The 19,564-nt window shown below is 34.2% G+C and overlaps 2 protein-coding genes and 1 long non-coding RNA gene across 3 annotated transcripts; all 3 read left to right on the plus strand.

Annotated features, from left to right (window-relative positions):
• The first annotated feature begins 1,750 nt into the window (after positions 1-1,750).
• On the plus strand, positions 1,751-5,792 carry LOC21407366 (E3 ubiquitin-protein ligase At4g11680). Its single transcript, XM_024163187.1, has 5 exons — positions 1,751-2,668; positions 3,534-3,653; positions 3,750-3,882; positions 4,803-4,976; positions 5,317-5,792. Exons 1-5 carry the CDS (start codon positions 2,145-2,147, stop codon positions 5,488-5,490), a joined length of 1,125 nt encoding a protein of 374 aa, XP_024018955.1. The 5' UTR covers positions 1,751-2,144; the 3' UTR covers positions 5,491-5,792.
• A 4,837-nt stretch (positions 5,793-10,629) lies between these two features.
• LOC112090891 lies at positions 10,630-13,596 on the plus strand. The gene is made up of 3 exons (XR_002901881.1): positions 10,630-11,215; positions 11,347-11,393; positions 13,426-13,596. It is a non-coding gene; the product is annotated as an uncharacterized LOC112090891 (long non-coding RNA).
• A 608-nt stretch (positions 13,597-14,204) lies between these two features.
• LOC21407367 (alpha-N-acetylglucosaminidase) lies at positions 14,205-18,767 on the plus strand. The gene is made up of 8 exons (XM_024163210.1): positions 14,205-14,631; positions 14,720-14,758; positions 14,844-14,937; positions 15,630-15,786; positions 16,259-16,454; positions 16,667-16,740; positions 16,869-17,080; positions 18,593-18,767. Exons 3-8 carry the CDS (start codon positions 14,901-14,903, stop codon positions 18,622-18,624), a joined length of 708 nt encoding a protein of 235 aa, XP_024018978.1. The 5' UTR covers positions 14,205-14,631; positions 14,720-14,758; positions 14,844-14,900; the 3' UTR covers positions 18,625-18,767.
• The last annotated feature ends 797 nt before the right edge of the window (positions 18,768-19,564 follow it).

The raw sequence follows: 19,564 nt of genomic DNA on the forward strand, positions 1-19,564 counted from the left end.
TAAATAAATAAATAAGTAAAAAAATAAATATAGACATTCAGTTCCAACACAACAGCCGGAACCTCACATCCTTTTTCTCAAAGGAAATATAACTGAAAATCTCCGTATTACAGGCATCATAAAGTATTGTTTGTCATTCTACTTGTTTGTCAAATTTCTTTTCTCTCAGCTTTCTCGCCAAAGTTACAAGGATTGAAAAGTTATGGGCTACATAAATTTACATCTTTCTTCTTTCCCATTCCTCTTTACTAAATACCCAAGGTTCGTTTTTCTTCCCCACAACCCTTCCTCTGAATTCTTTTTTCTCCCTTTTCTTTTTTTTAAGGAAAAATTTTCCTTTCAAATTTAACAAATTACAAACTTGAAAATAGTTGCAAATGACCATCAACTACAAGAGGATTCGACCCAGGCATTAACTTGATCTACCGATGAAAACGGATAAAGCACAAGGGCAAACATAAGTGTTAAGATGCTCGGTATACAAAATCGAGTGCGATCAAAGCTCATAAGAAAGAACCATTACAGTTGAGAGATAAATCTAATCCACTGAGACCAAACCCCAAATACTAGAGATAAGAGCGACACCGTCTGAAAACAAATCTAGTCGTACACCAATACACTCTTTAAAAACCAACTCAAACAAGTGGGATACATAAACAAAATTGAAAGGTGGGAAAACCATCTCCGTTATTAGAACACACAACCATGACAAAAATAACATTGCTTTTAATAAAAAAACATAAAAGAGCGGAGATAAAAGGGATGACACCTACTGTCACCATCATCAAACCATCCATCGGTGATCAACATCGCACCCATTTGTCGGCCACTACGCCCCCATACACAAGCAACTAACATCCAACTTCCTATTCAGTATACCTCCACGAGCATCAAAGTCCCATGCATTGTACTCCTTTCTTGGTTGGGACATGGCAACCAATTCTAATGTGGTGTTGGACTCCGATCTCGATGGGAGAGGGAGGTGGTGTTGCATACAAAACAACAGAAACTCGTGTGAAAGAGAGAAAAAGATGTGTGACGTACAAAATAAAAGAAACCCTAATGATTCTTTTTTTTAGAATAAGAAACCCTAATAATTGGATGAGAAACGAGCCAGAGACCTTTTGAAATTTTAATTTTCCTCTCATTTTCCACGATCCCAAACATTGGAGAAATGAAATGAAAGCTTAACAAATAAGAAATTTAAAAAAAAAAAAAACAAAGAGAGAGAGAGAGAGAGAGAGAGAGGGGGAAGGAGGGAATTTACAAAGAAACTCTGAATTCACAAACCGGAAACTTCCAAATAATTAATTACGAAGTAATTACAAACTTGCGCGTTACATATTAACAATTAAAATAATAATAATAATAATAATGGATTTTCTCGGGTACGCTTCTTCATTAGGCAATACTGGTAAGCCACGTAAAAATTAAGTTTGACTCTACCATAATTGGCTCTAACGGTGGAGTTTATTTTATTATCGTGGACATGCGCACACTGAAAAATTGGAAAAGTTCAAGCGTCAGACTTTTCTCTGGGACCACCACCTAATTTTTTTCTCTCTTTCTTCCTTCCCCTCCCTTGGTCTTCTTTACTTATCTGAAACCAAAAAAAAAAAAGGAGTACGTGTACACGTATAGCAGCCAATCTGGTACGTGAAAGAACATAATACTTATTGTGCACCGAATAATGTTCGTCTGTAAAATTATTGTGACACGGTTGTCATGTTAAGAAGTACCAATAGTTCCACAAAGTATTGTAATTCCCTAATAATAATAATCACCATTTTCGATTCTCGACTGTACAAAAACCACAACTCCCCTGTGCTGTGATCCTTCAAATTCAATAATAATTCCAAACATCCATTTCGTCACCATTCCATTCCAATTCCAAAATCACCAAAACCAAAAATTTAGCTCCACTTTTCATCCTCAAAATTCAAATTTACAAACAAACAAGCAATAAACATACCTTCCCCCTCCAACGAGTCCAAACTTTCTCTCTAAGAAAACGAGCCCCAATTTTCGGCTGTTTTTCAAATCACTTCCTATAAAACAAAACCCTAACTCAATTTCATTTTTCAATTCATGAAAAGCTTTCATCGTTCCTGAATCTCCTCTCTCTCTACTCTTTCTTTCTCGTCATGGACGAATCGCCACTGCTCGGAAACTCGATGGCAGATCATTTAATCCGGAGCCGGCGGCTGGTGCGGCGCACGACGCCGCCGCTGCGGAGGGCGGCGCGGATGCTTCGGCGGGCGAGCGGGCGGCGGATGATGCTTCGCGAGTCGTCGGTGCAGGTGCGGGAGAGCGCGGCGGAGGAGCTGGAGGAGAGGCAGAGCGGGTGGGCGTACTCGAAGCCGGTGATAGTGCTCGACGTTCTCTGGAACTTGGCGTTCGTCGGGACCGGAGTAGTGGTTCTGGCGCTGAGCTTGGACGAGAAGCCTTCGGTGCCGTTGAGGCTCTGGGTGGTGGGATATGCCTTGCAGTGTTTGGTTCATGTCGGGTGCGTGGTGGCGGAGTACGTACGGCGGCGAGAGGAGGTCGGCGGCGGCGACTCGGCGGAGAGCGATCGAGGGTGGGAGAGTGGTGGAGAGTGCAGTTCAACTTCCGGGAGTGATGCCCAGGATTATGGGAATGAGCAGAGTGAGGTTGATGATGATTCCAGGTAGTGCTTTTGTACAGATTTTTCTACACGTTCTTATCTTATTAGATTAACCGAACTATGATTTTTCTACCGTCAACATGATTCTCTTTTGTTTTGCCTCTTGTTTGAAATATTTGGCTTTGTTACGAGGTTTTGAGTTTGTTGATAGTCGTTAGCATGTTTATTCAAGTGGTTTAACTTATGCGTGTATGTGTATGAAAATGGGAAAGTCTTAAAGCTCGTGGGTAATGTTGAAGTAACACGGAGGAACATCAGATTAAGGAATTGTGTTTTTACATAGGTTGTTATGCTGTTCAAATTGTTTTGGGTAAGTTTTTAGCCAATCAGTTGGTTTTGTTACGGGGGAAAGTTAGTTTTGTCCTTTTCCTGAAACTTAAATTTTCTTTTGGTTGTTTTACATATAAAATTGGTATCGAATTTTGTGTAGCTGGGGAAGTTATTCCGAAAGATGATTCCAGGTAAGGTTGCTTCTTGATTATTGTTCTTTTTTTCCCGAGGAGAAAAAGAGTTTTTGTTTATATTACGTTCCTGTTCAAGTTTTTGAGTTTGTTACCAGCATATATGTTGAAATATCCATGCATGTACAACTGTACATGCATGGCAAAAGGGAATCTTTTAATTGGTGGGTTATGTTGAAGTAACAAGGGAAATGTGGGCTCTAAATCTTTAGATGAAGGAATGGGTTTTAGGTTCAACATATGCAGAAGTCCATTATGTCCTTCTCTGGAATTCAAAAGCCTTTTGATTGTTTTAATTGGTTAATCTAAAAACCTTTTGGTTGGTTTTGTTTTACTCGAGGTTGTTGTTTAGTATTCATCCACTTGATTGATGTTAACTGTGGAACTATCCTCATTTTGCTTGACAGTGTTGCAAAACATTTGGAGTCTGCAAATACCATGTTTTCCTTTATATGGTGGGTCGTTGGATTCTACTGGGTGACTGCCGGTGGTGAAACTTTGACCCATGATTCACCTCTGATATATTGGTTTGTTCTTACAACTTTTCCTTTTAAAATAGTCTCCTCTATTTACGTGTCTGTTCATGTTTTTTTATTACTTACACATGCATGTCTGTCTTGCAGGCTTTGCATTACATTTTTAGCGTTCGATGTGGTATTCGTCCTTATATGTGTTGCCGTTGCTTGTATAGTGGGTATTGCTGTTTGCTGCTGCCTGCCATGCATAATTGCAATCTTATGTGCTGTGACAGATCAGGTAGAGACGTTAGTAATTTTAATCCCTTTTATATTCACTGGAAAAATTGATGTATTTTTCTCTCAAGCCGGTTATCTATCTACTGTTGAAGTTGAATTTTAATTTCATCAATATAATACAGGTGTAGCTAGGCTTTGGTCGATAGACAACTTAATTAGCAATATGGTGTTTGAAGAGAAAGTTAAAAATAAACTGCGTATAAAAATGCTTTACGAATCTTGTATTGTGTATCTATCACATGCTAACTTTTTAGTTAGGTAAATTTGTATGACTAGTTTTACTTATTGTTCTTTCATGTAACTTGTTTGGAGTTAGGACTTGTGACAATTCATAAGATTCTCGGCTATATTTGTAATGACTAGAGTATATGTGAAACTTTTGTTGACCTGTTTTTTAGCCCGCAGCTGTCCCCCTTTTTTTCCCGTGCAGCATCTTAACTCTTAAATCTTGATTTTTATTTTATTTTTATTATTATTGTTATTATTATTATTGTTGTAAATAGTTTTTTTAAAGGTATGTAACCAAATGTGGACTAGTTTAGAACTGTTTTACTATGCAAATTCTGTGCCGCATCCTGCATTGTAATTCTTAACAGATGATTTCCCTAGTGAAAGTACTATTTAGGATTAAGGTTAGGCCCATCTGTGGAAAAACTTGTGGTGGATGTCCCTATTGTCTTGGAGGTGTTGGGTATTGTTTCTCTTATTTTATCTTGAAGTTGGAGTGTTCTCTGTTGAGAAAAAATTAAATTTTCTGTATGAAACAATTGTTCTATAGCATTTTGTGGTTCTCTAAGAGAGAAGAAATATCCATCTCTTGAAATATATTTGGTTTATAAAAGGAAAAAGATCCAGAGTAACAGATTTCTAGAAAATACGTTTATGTTTTACATGACATGGCTTATCACTTCTCTCAAACAGGAGGGAGCAACAAAGGAAGAAATTGATAATTTGCCAATGTTCAAATTCTGTGCGGTAAGTAATTCTGAGAAAGTTAGTGGTGAGATCCAAGAATCTTTCCGAGGAATAATGGTCGAATGCAACATTGATTCACGGCATTCAAGCACTAAGCGCCCACTTTTTGAGGAGGACGCAGTAAGTTTTCCCTCTATTTAGTTATACAATAAATGTTGATACGGTAACGTTTTGTAGCACTGACCAAATCTACGAGAGCAGTCATGTTAATATGAAATTGCTTGTGACGGTTTTCATTTCTCTTCTCTGTTCATGGAAAAAATAATCTGGATATGATATTTTGAAATCAAAATTGGTTAGCATCTAAATATTTCGAGGAGCTTATTTTGAGCCTTGATAATTGACAAATTTACAAATTTAAGTTTGAGGTTATATTAGTAAGATAAGATTTCCATTGTGATGGAAAATAATACATCAAAGTTGAAACTTCTTATCTGAACATGTCGTAATTAAATTACAGGAATGCTGTATCTGCCTCTCTGCGTACGACGATGGAACGGAATTGAGAGAACTTCCTTGCGGTCACCATTTCCATTGCACATGCATAGACAAATGGTTGCACATCAACGCTACTTGCCCTTTATGCAAGTTCAACATTTTGAAGGCGAGCAATCAAAGTAGTAGTGAAGTATAGGAAATCTTTATTTTGGCATGCTTAATGAGGGCGTATTCCCATAAAATAATAAAAAGAAAACGAGGGCATATTTTCCTCATTCCTCTGTATCATAAGTTCGTACTTTTCTTGTAGTTCACGATCTCTAGAGTGTATTACTAATTTTGTTTGCATTTCCTCCCCTCATTTCTACGTCGCTAGTAGTGTACGTGGCTTAAGTAAGTTAAGAAACACTTTCGTTTCCAAAATTGATTACATTGTACACCTTCCTTTTTCCTTTTGCAGTTTCATCAGTGTTCACTATGTGTAGATGAAAGGTAAATGCTCTCACTAAAATTTGTGGCAAAAGTAAAGATAGAAGTAAAATTTCAAAGATTATATATTATGCATGATAAATAAAAACAAAGTATATCAAAATGAAAATTTCCATTTTGATAAGCTTTGAGTGTTTATTTATTTATTTATATATTCTTTTTCACTTAGTTCTTTAGAAAATTATAAGAATTTTCTCAACTACATTTTAATTTAATAATTTTACCTTTTACTCATATAGAGGTTCCAATCCTTGTTCTTAAAAAAAGTTCTCATTCTTTAACTATCCAAATAGAATTAAATTTATGTTTTTTTTTCTCTTTTATTGTTATTACTATAGTTTATTGTCATGTCAGTTTTTCCATTCAGTTTCTTGGCAAAATTTGATGGAAGGGAAATTTTCACTAACTTCCCATTCTTTGGGAGATAAGTGACACATTTTAAAATTTGACGTCCAAAGTTAAAAAAAAATAATAATTAAGATTTTGGGAAAATGTTTACCATTTATTCTTTATTCATTTTAACCGGTTTCTCAACTCATTTTATTAATATGTTGTTTTTTATGGAAATTTTATTAAGGGAAATTGTACGAAATACAATTACATTTGAAATTTATAGAAGTAAATGACCAATTTATTAATGCATTGAAATTAATAGGCCATTTCAAGTTTTTAATTTTTATTTTTCAATTTTTCATTTTTTTTCTTGTCTCGATCTTTCATTCTTTGTTCTCTATGTCTACTCTCTCGTGTATATTTAGGATTTACCATTAGAATTTATACGGTTCTTAAAAAATTGATGCTAACTTGATAAATTTTGAATTTACTAAGTATATTTAGGATTTACTATTAAAGTTTGTACATGCTAACTTGGTAAATTCTAAATATACTTGGATTTACCATTAGAATTTGCACGGCTCTTAAAAAAGTGATGGTAATTTGGTAAATCATAGATTTACCGTGTATATCAATGATTTACCATTAGAGTTTGTAAATGCTATTTTTTACCATTAGAATTTGTACATGCGAACTTGGTAAATCATGTATATATTTGGATTTATCCAGTATATTTAGGATTTACATTAGAATTTAAACAGTTCTTTTCAAGTGATTTTAATTTGATAAATCCTAAATATACATGAATTTACCATTATAATTTGTACGGTTCTTGAAAAAATGATACTAACTTAGTAAATTCTAAATATATTTAGATTTACTGTGTATTTCTAAGGTCGCCTTTACTTTGTCTCTTGAACTTTTTCATAGTTCTCTCTAATTACTTCAAACTTTGATTTTTTTTTTCATTTTGAAAAGTGTAGTATTAAATGATAAGTATATTACGAATTTTTTTTTTTACAGATTTCAACAAAAAAGTGACAAAGTGTTTTAGGATGAAAAGTGTCCTCAAACCGTGTTTAGAAAATCAAGAAAAAGAAGAAAAAAGATATTGTTTGTTCCTCGTTTGTGTTTTTGTTGTCTTAAGAGTTTGTCGCCTTCGCGTTGTAGGATGTCTTTCTCTTCTTAGTCCAGTGATAGACTTTTGTTGTTTCTTGGTCTTTGTTTGCCCCCTTAATGATATTCACTCTTTTAGGAGAAAAAAATTAATTAGTGGAAGATTACAAGAAAGAGACTACTAAGATGAAGGAGTTGTTTAGTTAGGGGATTCATACCCCGATTCGAATCATGGTTTATGGTTCGCTATAGTGTTTTCTCTTACAAAAAATACATGTAAATCAAAAATAATTCTAATTTCATTATTCTAATTCATGAACTAAACGTCTCCAAAGAGTCTCAAATAAAATAAAAAAATAAAAAAACCTCATTGATATATATATATATATATATATTAGGAAAACCTTGATAGGTTGTCCATCCGGCAGCAACTGTTTACCAGATTAATCCGTCCGTGTAACTGCAGCCGTTGGATTAAAAATGAAGGGTTGGAATGAATTGAAGGGCACGCTATGAGATTCCAAAGTAGCATAGACATTATCAGTAATAAATGTAGGTAGGTCAATAGGTTTCAGACGGTTTAAAGATGACTCGTCCGCTATGTCCTAGTCAAGTAACGTCTGATTATGCAATGCAATATGTAGCTTTTTGAGTAACTTGAGTTTCAATTTTATTCGAGTTCACGTTTTTTTTTAAATTTTAATTTTATTTAACTTTACTCAATTTTATTTAAATTATAACTTCAACTCAAATTATAACTTAAATTTAACTCAAAAATTACGCTCAAGTTACACTCTAAAAAAACAACCCGTTAACTTGTCTATATTGGTTATGTGCATATGTAACTGATTAAACATCAATTAATACACGTTCAAGTAAAAGTGACTTCCAAACCAAGTTTAATAATATGAACTACCACAACTCAATCAATATATATATTATTATGTTATATGTTCACTTAATTTAAATAAGAAATACATGTTTTAAGACATAGTATACATTGTCGTTTCCTACATTAGAACATTAAAAAAAAAACTTCCAAACGACGTTCAATAAGATGAAATACAACAAATCAGTCAATATACATATTAATAGGTTATGTGTTCACTTAATTACTATAAAAAATACATGTTTTGAGAATTAATATACATTATCGTTTCTTACAATTTAATATATACATCTTCATATATAAATATACAAGACATATAATGAATTATATAACTGCCGTTTCAATCCGGCAAATAGTAGTTGCCGGTTCAAAAACTTTGCCATTTTAGTTATAGGAAGAGTCTCAATTTAAAAATTAAAAAAAACCTCATTGATAAATATATATAGGTAAAATCTCCAATCCGACAGTGATACTTGTTTATTTCTTTATAAATACATGTATATTTATTTTTTAAAATGTGTATATTTATTTTTTAAATATATACATTTTCTTTTATGATAAAATATACAATATACATATTTTAAGAAAAAAGATGCAAGTTTTAAAAAAATATATACATTTTTTTATAAAAAAATGAATAAATACGAGGTACGGAGACAATTCTAATATATATATTTTATTTTAGCGTACGAGTAATAACACTAACAAGAAGGCGGTGCTATCAAGTAAGAACAGTCTCCCTTCTCCAACGTCTACAATTTCCCTTCTCTTGTCACTCCTTTTGTCTTTTCAATCTCTTTCTCCTCCTCTCCCTCTCCTCCATTTCTTCTCTCTTTCTCTCTCTAGATTTCACAGCCATGAAGCACTTCATGCAGCCAAGAAACGCAATCTTGAGGGAGACGACGATAGAGTCTCGGGCCTCGCCCAACCCTAGCGCAGTCAAGCCCCAGCCGTCGCGGAAGCAGAGGGGCTCCAAGGAGAATGCGCCAAGCCCCGGCCGTCGACGGAAGCAGAAGGGCTCCAAGGAGAATGCGCCAAGCCCCGGCCGCCCCCGATTCTGGAGCACTCGCCGGCGATTTCCACCCTCTCGACCTCTACTTTCTCCCAATCTCTTGTCGGACATTAATGTCGCTGGATAATGACCGGAGTTTTCACCAGCAATCGTCGGATTCTGCTCTCTCACGTTCTCGTCGGACCAGATTGAGTCATTATTGAAGGAATGATAGAAGTTTTCCCAAACAATCGCCGACATTTCTCTCTTTCTTCCTCGTTAGATCAGATCCACCATTGAAGGTTTGCTAGGGTTTTTCCAAAGAAATCGCTGCTAAATTTTCTCTCTTCCTCATCTGACTAGAGAGTTGCAACTTACTTCTGGATTTTTGGTAATTTTTCCCTCTCTGTGTTGTGGATTTTTACTCAGTTATCGTCTTCTTTTGGTTATTTTCTGTATTCTGAGAGACATGAAGGTTAACGGTGGTGCTAATCATTGATTGGTTATTGTTCTTTAGAATTATGATTCGAACTTTTAGGGTTCATAAATATGAGGCTTCATTTCAAATTGTAAAGTATATTTGGTAAATCTTGATATAAACTATAAACACTTGATTCAGTTTCTCCTAAGTTCTCTTATTACTTGGTTATCGATACTTAATTTTGGTGTTTTTTCGATGCTTGTGGCAGATGTTTAAAAATCAGTAGTGGTTTTTAGTGTTGAACAATTAGATTTTGGCATATAGAAACTTTTCATTGCCAACAAAGTTTAGAGATATGATCGAGACTATTGGAAGGAATAAAGTAGAAGTGACTATATTTAAATCTCTTTTCTGCTCAAAACCGAAGGAGAATTACTTTAGATTCCTCATTCAAACTAGTTATGTCACTGCTCCTAATCTAAACGTTTCAGTCTGTTAATTGTTGTATAAGATACTATCTGTAACAAAGGTAAGTTTCTATACTACTTTTAAGTGCCTTTTTTATGTAAATGCAGAAATCAAGGGGGCTGGTCGAATTCTTCTTTTGGTTTCTTAGTTTTTGTGGCTTCTTTCAATTGTGAATTGGTTTTTTTCCTAGGTTGTTTGGGCTTCCTTTCTATGAATCAATTATTGGTACCGGATGAATGACTTTTAGCTTTTTGTGTTGGGACTTATTGACTTTTTTAGTGCTAACTACTCATTTTCCATTTTTTTTTCTCTCATCTTCAGAGAAGATGGCACATGGCACAAGTGATGAATAAGTTGAGGCTCTCATTGTCAAAAGCTTGATGAAAGCTTTATATTAGCTCTCGGGTAATTTTAGAGATACAGAGATAAACTTGGGTGCTAATGGTTGTTGTTCTGTTATTTGTGTTTTGCATAGAGCAATGTTAGAAAACACATTTGTGCATGTGTGTGTCTAGTACAATGGATAGTGGTCTGAAACAGTGTAACTTGCTGCATGGTCTCTGTCAACATCTGGTTTATTCTCTCCTCTCTCTCCTTGGATATATAGTTGATCTTCTTCATCTTCTATTTTTTGCCCCTTTTCTCTGGAAGATCTTAATATATATATATATATATATATAGTTTACCTTTTTTGTATTACTAGGGAGAGGAAAAAGTTAATTGTTTTCTAGAATAGCTAATTAATTGTTTTCTCCAGGATAACATAAGGGCATTATTTAGTGCGTAGATTTGATTGTAGAGGGGACCAATTTCTTTCATCGTCACTGACCTAGGTTGAGATCAGGACCACATAAGATTGACCACTGTTTTTGCATCTTGATTCCCCTGAGTTGTCACTGTCAACATCTGGTTTATTCTCTCCTCTCTCTCCTTAGATATATAGTTGATCTTCTTCATCTTCTATTTTTTGCCCCTTTTCTCTGGAAGATCTTAATATATATATATATATTTTAATGTTAAACAAGACTATACGCATGGTTGCTTGTAGAGCCCTGCAAGGACTTTAAACGAATCAATCTCCCTTAGAAACAGATTCCTTGGCTATCTTAAACGGAGAGGTAGGACAAGTTACAAGCCAATAAAAGAGATCACAGATAGGGGATTGGCCCCCATTTCATGATAAGGAAGCTACTAGTCCTTTTCCAGGTGATTTGGTATGTGTTTGTCATCTTGTTTATTTTCATTTGCAATATTCTGTGTATAAGGTTAACTTTGAACTTAGTTTTTCTATTCTTGTTATTGAACTTTGAACTTAGTTTTTCTCTTCTTGTCATTGAATTGATAGATTACAAACTGAATAGCTAAAGGAAATCTCAAGGAAACACGTACAATGTAAGTCCTCTGTACTATTAGATTTACGCATACAAAAATATTGACTTCTCTATTGTAGTTATAACATGCTTGATAGAAAGAGATTAAATGTATCAAACTGATTTTCTTTCTCTGTTCTCTTTTTGGTGTTTCCTAGCATGTGTGAAAAGTCCAAAGTTTGTTTCTAATCTTTGTTTCTCTATATTTTCCTGACTTCTCTTGTCATGGGTTTGTAGAAATTCGGATTAAGTATTTAAAATAGTATCTGGATATTTAGGGATTTGAAATACATGTAGATCCAAAAATCGTAATTGATGATGTGGAGCTAACAGCCGTGGCTGATTACAACGATGGTGATCCCATGTTCAAATATCTAAATTGATTTTTAGGTAAATTGATGTTCGAATCTCTCTCCTTCTCTGAGTGAAATTGTTTGATTTCATGATAGTTTAATAAGAATTTTCTTTTCTCATCAACTTCACTTTTCTTATCAGTAATGGTGACAAAACAACCAGGAATCTAGAGTTTTTGCTTCCTATAGCAGTCGTGGCATTTGAGTGAGTAAAGGAAAGGAAGAGCAAGCGGGGTTTTGGGGGTGTACTTTTTTCACTGAAAACAAGGGAACAATCCCTTTTAATTTTTTTATTTAATTGTTATATGTGAAAACTCCCATATTGACATATATAGACTTATAGACTCCAACAGTACTTTTTTGCAGTCGGGTCTTGCTAACCTAATGCCTTAGGAAGTAGGATCTCCTAAGAGAAGTTGCTTCTTAAGATATAATTATGTACTATATATCAGATTTTATTACTTAAATTGAACTATTATTCAAATATAGGTGTACGAAGATTTTAGCCTGGTTAATATCTGCTTTTAAGTTCTTCATTTTCTATGTATTTCAAATAAGGAGTTATGGAGGTTTGTAGGGAAGGTCTAAACAACCTTCCTTTACTTCCTCCCTCAAACAAGCCGCATTCACCTTATTGGATTATACATTTCCAAAATCTCTGTTATGCAACAATCTTTTCATACAACCGCGTGGAATTTTTTACTTAATATTGATTTTTGATTTTTGCTTCAATTCCCTTTTTTATAATTTTTAATTTTTTCCGGGTCCAATTTGACGTCTTCAATAATTTTTGATCCTTGAACTTCATCATGTCTTATTTCTTCTTCCAGGCAGTTTGATAAATCTATGTGTTGTTTTTTAATATCACATGATTTATTCTTGCTTGTTCCTTGGATAGAAAAAGGCATTAATGGTTGGATCTCTATCCACCAGGGATTGTATCTATTTTAGATGCTTTCCGATTGCTCAAAAGTAATCTATGTTTCAGAAGTTATTTTATTAAGTTTTTTTTTTAGTCTCTCTTTATGAGAGTTTAAAAGTAATCTATTATTATGTCTCTCTTTATGAGAGTTTCATAATTAAAGATGCATTTTGTTATTATTGTGCTATACATATGTTTCTTGGTAAACTATATCTCTTGTTATTCGTTCTCCTTTGTTTTCATTATCTCGGCGACATACACTAAGTACGGATAAAAAAATAATGGAAGGGTTTTCACTCTTCTATTTACATGTTGTTCGTCTTTTCTGAGTTGAAATTCACTACTTTACATGATCTTCTCAACCATGTTATCCTTCTTTTAAGATAAGTCCCATTTTATTTTCTCTATATTTTTCTATTTTTTTTATTTGTATTATTATTTACTATATATATTTTTTTCTATACTTATTATGCTATTGGTGATCCTAGGTATTTGTTGATGTGTATTTCTTCTCCACGGTTGTTGCTATCTTATGTCTTTTTCTTGTTCCGGATGGTTTGGTTAATCATAATTTTGCTTTGTTAAAGGCCAATCGTGGTTTACCTTTCATGTTTCTTGGATAAGAAAAGGACATTAATGGTTGGATCTTTGTCTGCCACAGATTGTATCTGTATTTACAGATACTTCTACATATCTTAAAAAGAAAAAGATAATTTTTTTTTCTTCATTTGAATAATTTAGTTCTTTTATACCATCTCTTATATTTTTATATTTTGCAGGTCCAAAATGATGTCTCCAGCAACCTCATGATCTTAGGATCTTTATGTCCTTTTCTTCTTCCGGGCAGTTAAATAAATCTTATGTGTTGTTTTCTCATATCACGTGATTTATTCTTACTTGCTCTTTAGATAGAAAACGGTTGTCGTGTTTGGAATTGTTCTTGTTTTTGTTTTTCACGTTTTTCGATAAAGAAAAAATGAGAACGATTTCAAAACGGCGTTTGGCACAATTAAAGACAAAAAATGGAAATGAAAACGATTTTTTAGTTTAGTGTAAAATAGGAGAGAAATGAAAAACGACTTTTGAGTCGTTTTTCATTTTTTGTTTTCTTTTTCTCATCTCTCGAGAAGAGAGAGAGAGACATTAATGGGTTTTTTTAAAACAATCTCTTGATAAAACTACCAAATGCATTTTCAAAAATGATTTCTGTCTGAGATTGAAAACGTTTTCATTTCCATTTTCATACGAAAAACAAAATCATTTTGGAACGAGTTCCAAAGACACCCGACATTATTTGTTCGGATTTCTAGCCACCATGGATTGTATGTCTTTATACTCTCTCTACTAAAAATCAAATTATTTGTAAAATTTGAGGTTTCAAATTGCTTGTTATTGATGAAGACAAGTTTTCTTTATGAACTCAAAAAGTTTGTAGTTATGATTTACCTCATTTGACATTTCTTTCTGTATAAATTCTTTAGAATCCAAAGAGGATTTTAGCTTCAACTTTAAAAAAATGAGTTGAATTTCTTGATTATAAGGAAATTGAGTTCTATTATGGAGAGTTCTCATATTTTCAAATAAATAGCTGTTTGGTCAGCTGCTTTATTTGTTTTCTAAATTGTAAACTGATGTGATGTCTCACATTCTAAAATTTGTGGCTTTTCTTTTCCTTGCATGTTCAGTCTCAGAATTTTCGTTATTATTATTCCTACTATGGATTTATAGGTATTAGTGCGAATGAGGCCACCACGCAAAGACAAGGATGAAGAAGAAATGATAGTTCTGAAAATTTCTAATGATTGTTTGACAATCAATGAGAAAACTTTAAAGTCGACTCAGTTGCAGATAGAGGCAACGCACGTAAGGTCTTTACGGAGATGTGAGTTACTCCAGATACTTAAGTATCAATGTCTACGGGAGCAAATCAAGAATGCTGATAGACAACTCAAATATCAATGTCTATGCCACTATTCCTTTTTTAGGTAGATTTTTGGTATAATTGGCCTATTTTAACTTTATAATTTCTTCCATTAACTCATTAACTGATTTTTATAGATTTACAATGAACAGATTACAGATTTATTGGATGCTAATCAAAGAGTTATTTAGGTGAGGAGGACTCTTTTGCTTTCCCTTTTTAGAAGTTCTTCTTATAGTACTACTAATTAGGGCTTTTATCAACTTTTTTCTCCAGATAAGAGAAAGATGCTAAATCAGGGATATATATTGAAAATCTCAAAGCGGAGTGTTTATGTACAGTGTCAAATGTAAAGCAGCTTTTAATGAAGGTTTGCTCTATAATGCCACATAGTTAAAATGCATTTTATTATTATTATTAGTTTTATTAAGCTTTGAAACTTTTGAAGGTAAGAACCCTTAAAAAAAGTATGTCTTGCGTTACCTCTAGAAGTTTGCACTAGGGGTGTAAGAATTGAGGCCGAACCCGAAAAACCCGTCCGACCCGAATACATAGGTTTTTTTTATTTTATTTTATTTTTATTAAAAATTTCGGATTCAAATAGTCCCAACCCGCACTGTGTGGGTTAGGGGCGGGTCGGGCATTCTTGAACCCACAATGCCCCGACCCGGCTGTTTTCCACCTACCCCAGGCCAAGCGTGCTGTAGCCTGTAACCCTAAATCCCTCCTCAGTCTCTCGCATCCCTCCTCTCCTCTCGCCTCACTTCACTCACGCACGCCTCGCCTCCTGAGGTAAAGATTCATCAGTTTTTATCAACTCTCTCTGTCATCCTCTTGAAGAGAGACTAATGAAGAAGCACGTATAAAGGATCTTTTTTCCATTTTTCTTTTGAAATTCCAAATTCGAAACCCAAAAAAGGAAAAAACTTTCGAAATCCTAAGATGGGTTTTCGGATTTCGATCACTCCGATAATGGGTTTCTTGATCCGTAGCTCCTCATCTTAATTGGGTTATTTTTATTTTTCTCGGAATACTCGAATTTTTTTCTTCTCCTGTTTGAAGGCATGAATTTGGGAGACCTTAATAAAGTATGGGAGATCAAGGCCTTGAAGAAGCCGGGAGAAGAAGAAGCCGAGAAGATTCTAGAAAGAATCGCCAAACATGTCCAACCCATTATGCGTAACCACAAATGGCGTGTTAAGCTTCTCTCCGAATTCTGGTACTTTTTTGTTTCAGTTTTGTAACTCCAAAAGGTTCAAATTCTCTTTTGTTTTATGGGTTTTGTTCTTATTGAGAATTGATTCTACCAATGGCGTGTTAAGACTTTTTTTTTTCCCATTTCCTTTTCTATTGTTTAATGGTTTTTTTTTTTCTTTTTATTTCGCAATAAGAATTGGAATTTTGTTTATGAAGAAAGAGTAAGTTTGGCTAATTTATAAAGTATATATTTTTCCCTTTAAATGATAGTGGGTTTTCATATCTTTTTAATGGTTAGATTTCTCATATTCTCATATTGTCACGTGTTTTGTGTTTATGTTTTTATTGATAATTAATTCAACTAAACCCAATTCGTTTACTTTTGACTGTTTTTTCACCTCTAAATAGAATTGTTAACTTGTTTCACTTGTAAAGCACAATTTTTAAGTAGCATTTTTGTTTTTTTGTTTTGTTTCTAAATACGTGAATGGCAGCCCAAACAATCCGTCTCTTCTCGGACTGAATGTAGGAGGAGGAGTTCAGGTGAAGCTCAGGCTTTGGAGGCCGAATCGGGATTGGGATTTCTTCCCTTTCGATCAAATTCTCGATACAATGCTACACGAGCTTTGTCACAATGTTCATGCCCCTCATAATGCTAGCTTCTACAACCTTTGGGATGAACTTAGAAAGGTATACTTTTTTCCTTTATTGTTCTTATTGTTTATGCTGCGGTTTTGTATTTGAATGTTGAATTTGTTTTTGTCTTATTGTTGGGATTTTTGTTCTGTTTGGCGTGAAATGTATTACATCAGAAAAGGATACTATTTGTCTTGTGGTGATCATTTTTGTCTTTTTGATTCCGTTATACTTAATTTAAGCTGACTCTCAATCTGGAATATCAGGATGTTTGTCATGGGCATAGTTGCTTTATTTTAGCCAATTACAACCTATCAAGCAAGCATGGGCCTGAAATAATGTATGTGAAATTTGGCTTCGTTAGTATTTCATGAAACTTTTTTTTTTTTTTTCTTTTGGGATATACTATGAGCTATCTGCATTTTGATTTTGTGGCTTTATTTTTGTAAATGATGCATATTCTTTTAGGATTAAAGGCACAACAGGAGTTGAACTGGCATCTGGCCTCCATTGGTATTTGAAGTATTGGTGTGGTGCTCATATTTCTTGGGACAAGACTGCTGGTGCCCAGATAGCTTCGATTCCCAATCCAGGCTCCCTCCCACTTGTAAAAGATGAGGGAGTTATGATTCAACGACCGGTTCTGTGGAACTATTACCAAAATGTTGTTACATCCAGATGTAAGTGTAGACTTTTTCTGCCAGTTTTCACTTATACCAAACTCTATCACCATATATTGTTTTAATACATCTCTAGATCATTCAGAGTTTGTTTTTCAACCCGAGCCTACCCGAGGTCACCCGAAAGGTTACGGGTCTGTAGACTTAAGAGAGTGTTGCAGCCCAAAGTTTTTTCAACCCGCATTAATTGGGTTGGCTCAATTTTTCGGCTCAACCCGACCCTACCTGGCCGATTTACACCCCTAGTTTGCACTCGACTTTTGAAGATTTTGAGGATGAATATCTGTTTTATTCATTCTACTTCTGAATAGAAAAACGTACATATAAGTAGTACAGAGAGAAGAAAAAATCACTCCCTTTAATCAAGGGAGTTAATGTATGCTGACGTACTAAAAAACTAAACGGGAAACACCTAATTAGGAAACTAGGTAAAATAATACCCATATCCCCCTATTTGGAAACAAATCACACTAATTACAGCAATAAATTCCTAGAAACTAGGACAAGAATCTGGGTTTTCTACAAACTTTTTCGAACACCTTGTTTGGCTCTCTCAAGCACCCACTTAGTTGATAATTGCTTCCCCCTATTTCGGATTTCATTGATATATATTTGGTTATTGATGATTAGAATCTTTTCATTCAGCAGCAGCTGAAATAAAACCTTACATTCAATTAGTTGCGATTTATGTTTCTTCTGTTACATTGAGAATATCTCCTAGGGCTAATTACATTTAGTTAAGGTAATATATGAGTGCATTTTACAACAACAAACTTGATTTTTTTTTTCTGCTTCTTTTTCTTCTTCTTCTTTGGTTACAATAGCAATAACAAAAGAGAACGTAAGTTGTTTATGCTATAAATATATGTCTTCAATTTCCATCTTTAAGTATGTAAAATTTGAAAAAAAGATGAAAATAAAGTTAGTCAAAAGTGGATTAGCAACGTGAAGACTATATTAGCTCTTACAAAAAGGAAAATAAGTCATTATTAAGTCCTGAATATCTAACATATTTAAGAAACCATCAAGACTAACACATTAAAGAAAACACGAAGACTATGTTAAACTAAAAGATATGAAGAGGAAATGGTATATTGTCCATCTAGCTTGCAATATATCTCGCTGATGGAGTTATTCCTTATTTATTGGGTGTACTCTATTAGCATGTTGTTATTTGCATCAAAGAAGTTAGTTTTTCTGATGCTCTCAAATTTCTCTCATTCTTCAAATTTTATTTGAAATATTTATTTTACCTGTTTTTTTTTAATTGAAATTTCCTTCTACACCAAATGAGAGAAGGGATGACCAGCCATATTTCATAATTAACTTGTTTACGTCCATCTAAGTATATCTACTAATTACACTTTGTCGGGACTGTCAAATTGGAGAACAAGTGCAAAGCAAGCACTTCTTGGGAGGCAACCCAAGTTTCTTAGCATTTTTCTTGTTCTGTTTGAGTTTTTAGGCTTTAGGAACTTTTTATTTATTTATTTATTTTTCTTTGTTTTGTAGGTACAAGCGGTGGAGCCAACGAGAGGCGGTGAAAATTCAAGGAAGCTATCATGCACCAAGCCTAAGCACAAAAAAAGGGAGTTTCTTAAACTTTTCCTTATTGTGTTGACTGCTTACACTTTTGAGGATGATGTGCATATAGAGCTTAGAGGGTGAAACGTTTCTTTGTTTAAAAAAAGACAAAAATTAAAAAAAAAAGTGTTTCTTTATTTTGAATAAATTGAGATGATTTGTGCTTTCTTTGGTGATTTCCCTCGTTCCGATGATGAGACTATGGTTGATACTTTTTATAGCTTTTGGAAGAGTGAATTCTGTCTAGGTGTGTGTTTAATTTTTGGAGTGAGTTTTATTTTGATTGTGATTGTTCCATATTTGAGCACTATGCCTTGATCTTTGAATTGCATGTTGATTTAGAGAATGTTTATGTGAATATGTGATTTTTCTTAATCTCAAAAGTCCTAGAATTTGTTTGATTTTCTCTTGAGGCGAAATCCTAGACTTCATATTACCAAGGAAATGATTTAGGCCATCTTTGGATTGTTTGAGCCTTCCGAGCCTTCCGAGCCTACCATGATATGTTTTTATCCCTAGTATACCCCGTTGAGCCTAATGTCACATTTTCTTTGTTACCCACATCTTTAGCCTAGCCTTTCGAGTAACTGTCAATTTTTTGTTCATCACCCCCATAAGCATGTTGGTCACTCTAAAGAAAAGATTTTGAGCTATGCAAAACAAGGGAGGAAGGGTGGAGTTTTGAAGTTTCAGTGTGCTCGAAGTGCAAAAAAAGATTTTGAGCTATGCAAAACAAGGGAGGAAGGGTGGAGTTTTGAAGTTTCAGTGTGCTCGAAGTGCAAAAAAAGATTTTGAGCTATGCAAAACAAGGGAGGAAGGGTGGAGTTTTGAAGAGCACTGCAGCGCCCACATAGAGAGCTGCTGCGCCCATTACTTCCCAGCCAAAAACTAGGGAGCACA

This window comes from Morus notabilis, unplaced genomic scaffold (genome assembly GCF_000414095.1).
Source record: "Morus notabilis unplaced genomic scaffold, ASM41409v2 Scaffold98, whole genome shotgun sequence".
Lineage (NCBI taxonomy): Eukaryota > Viridiplantae > Streptophyta > Magnoliopsida > Rosales > Moraceae > Morus > Morus notabilis.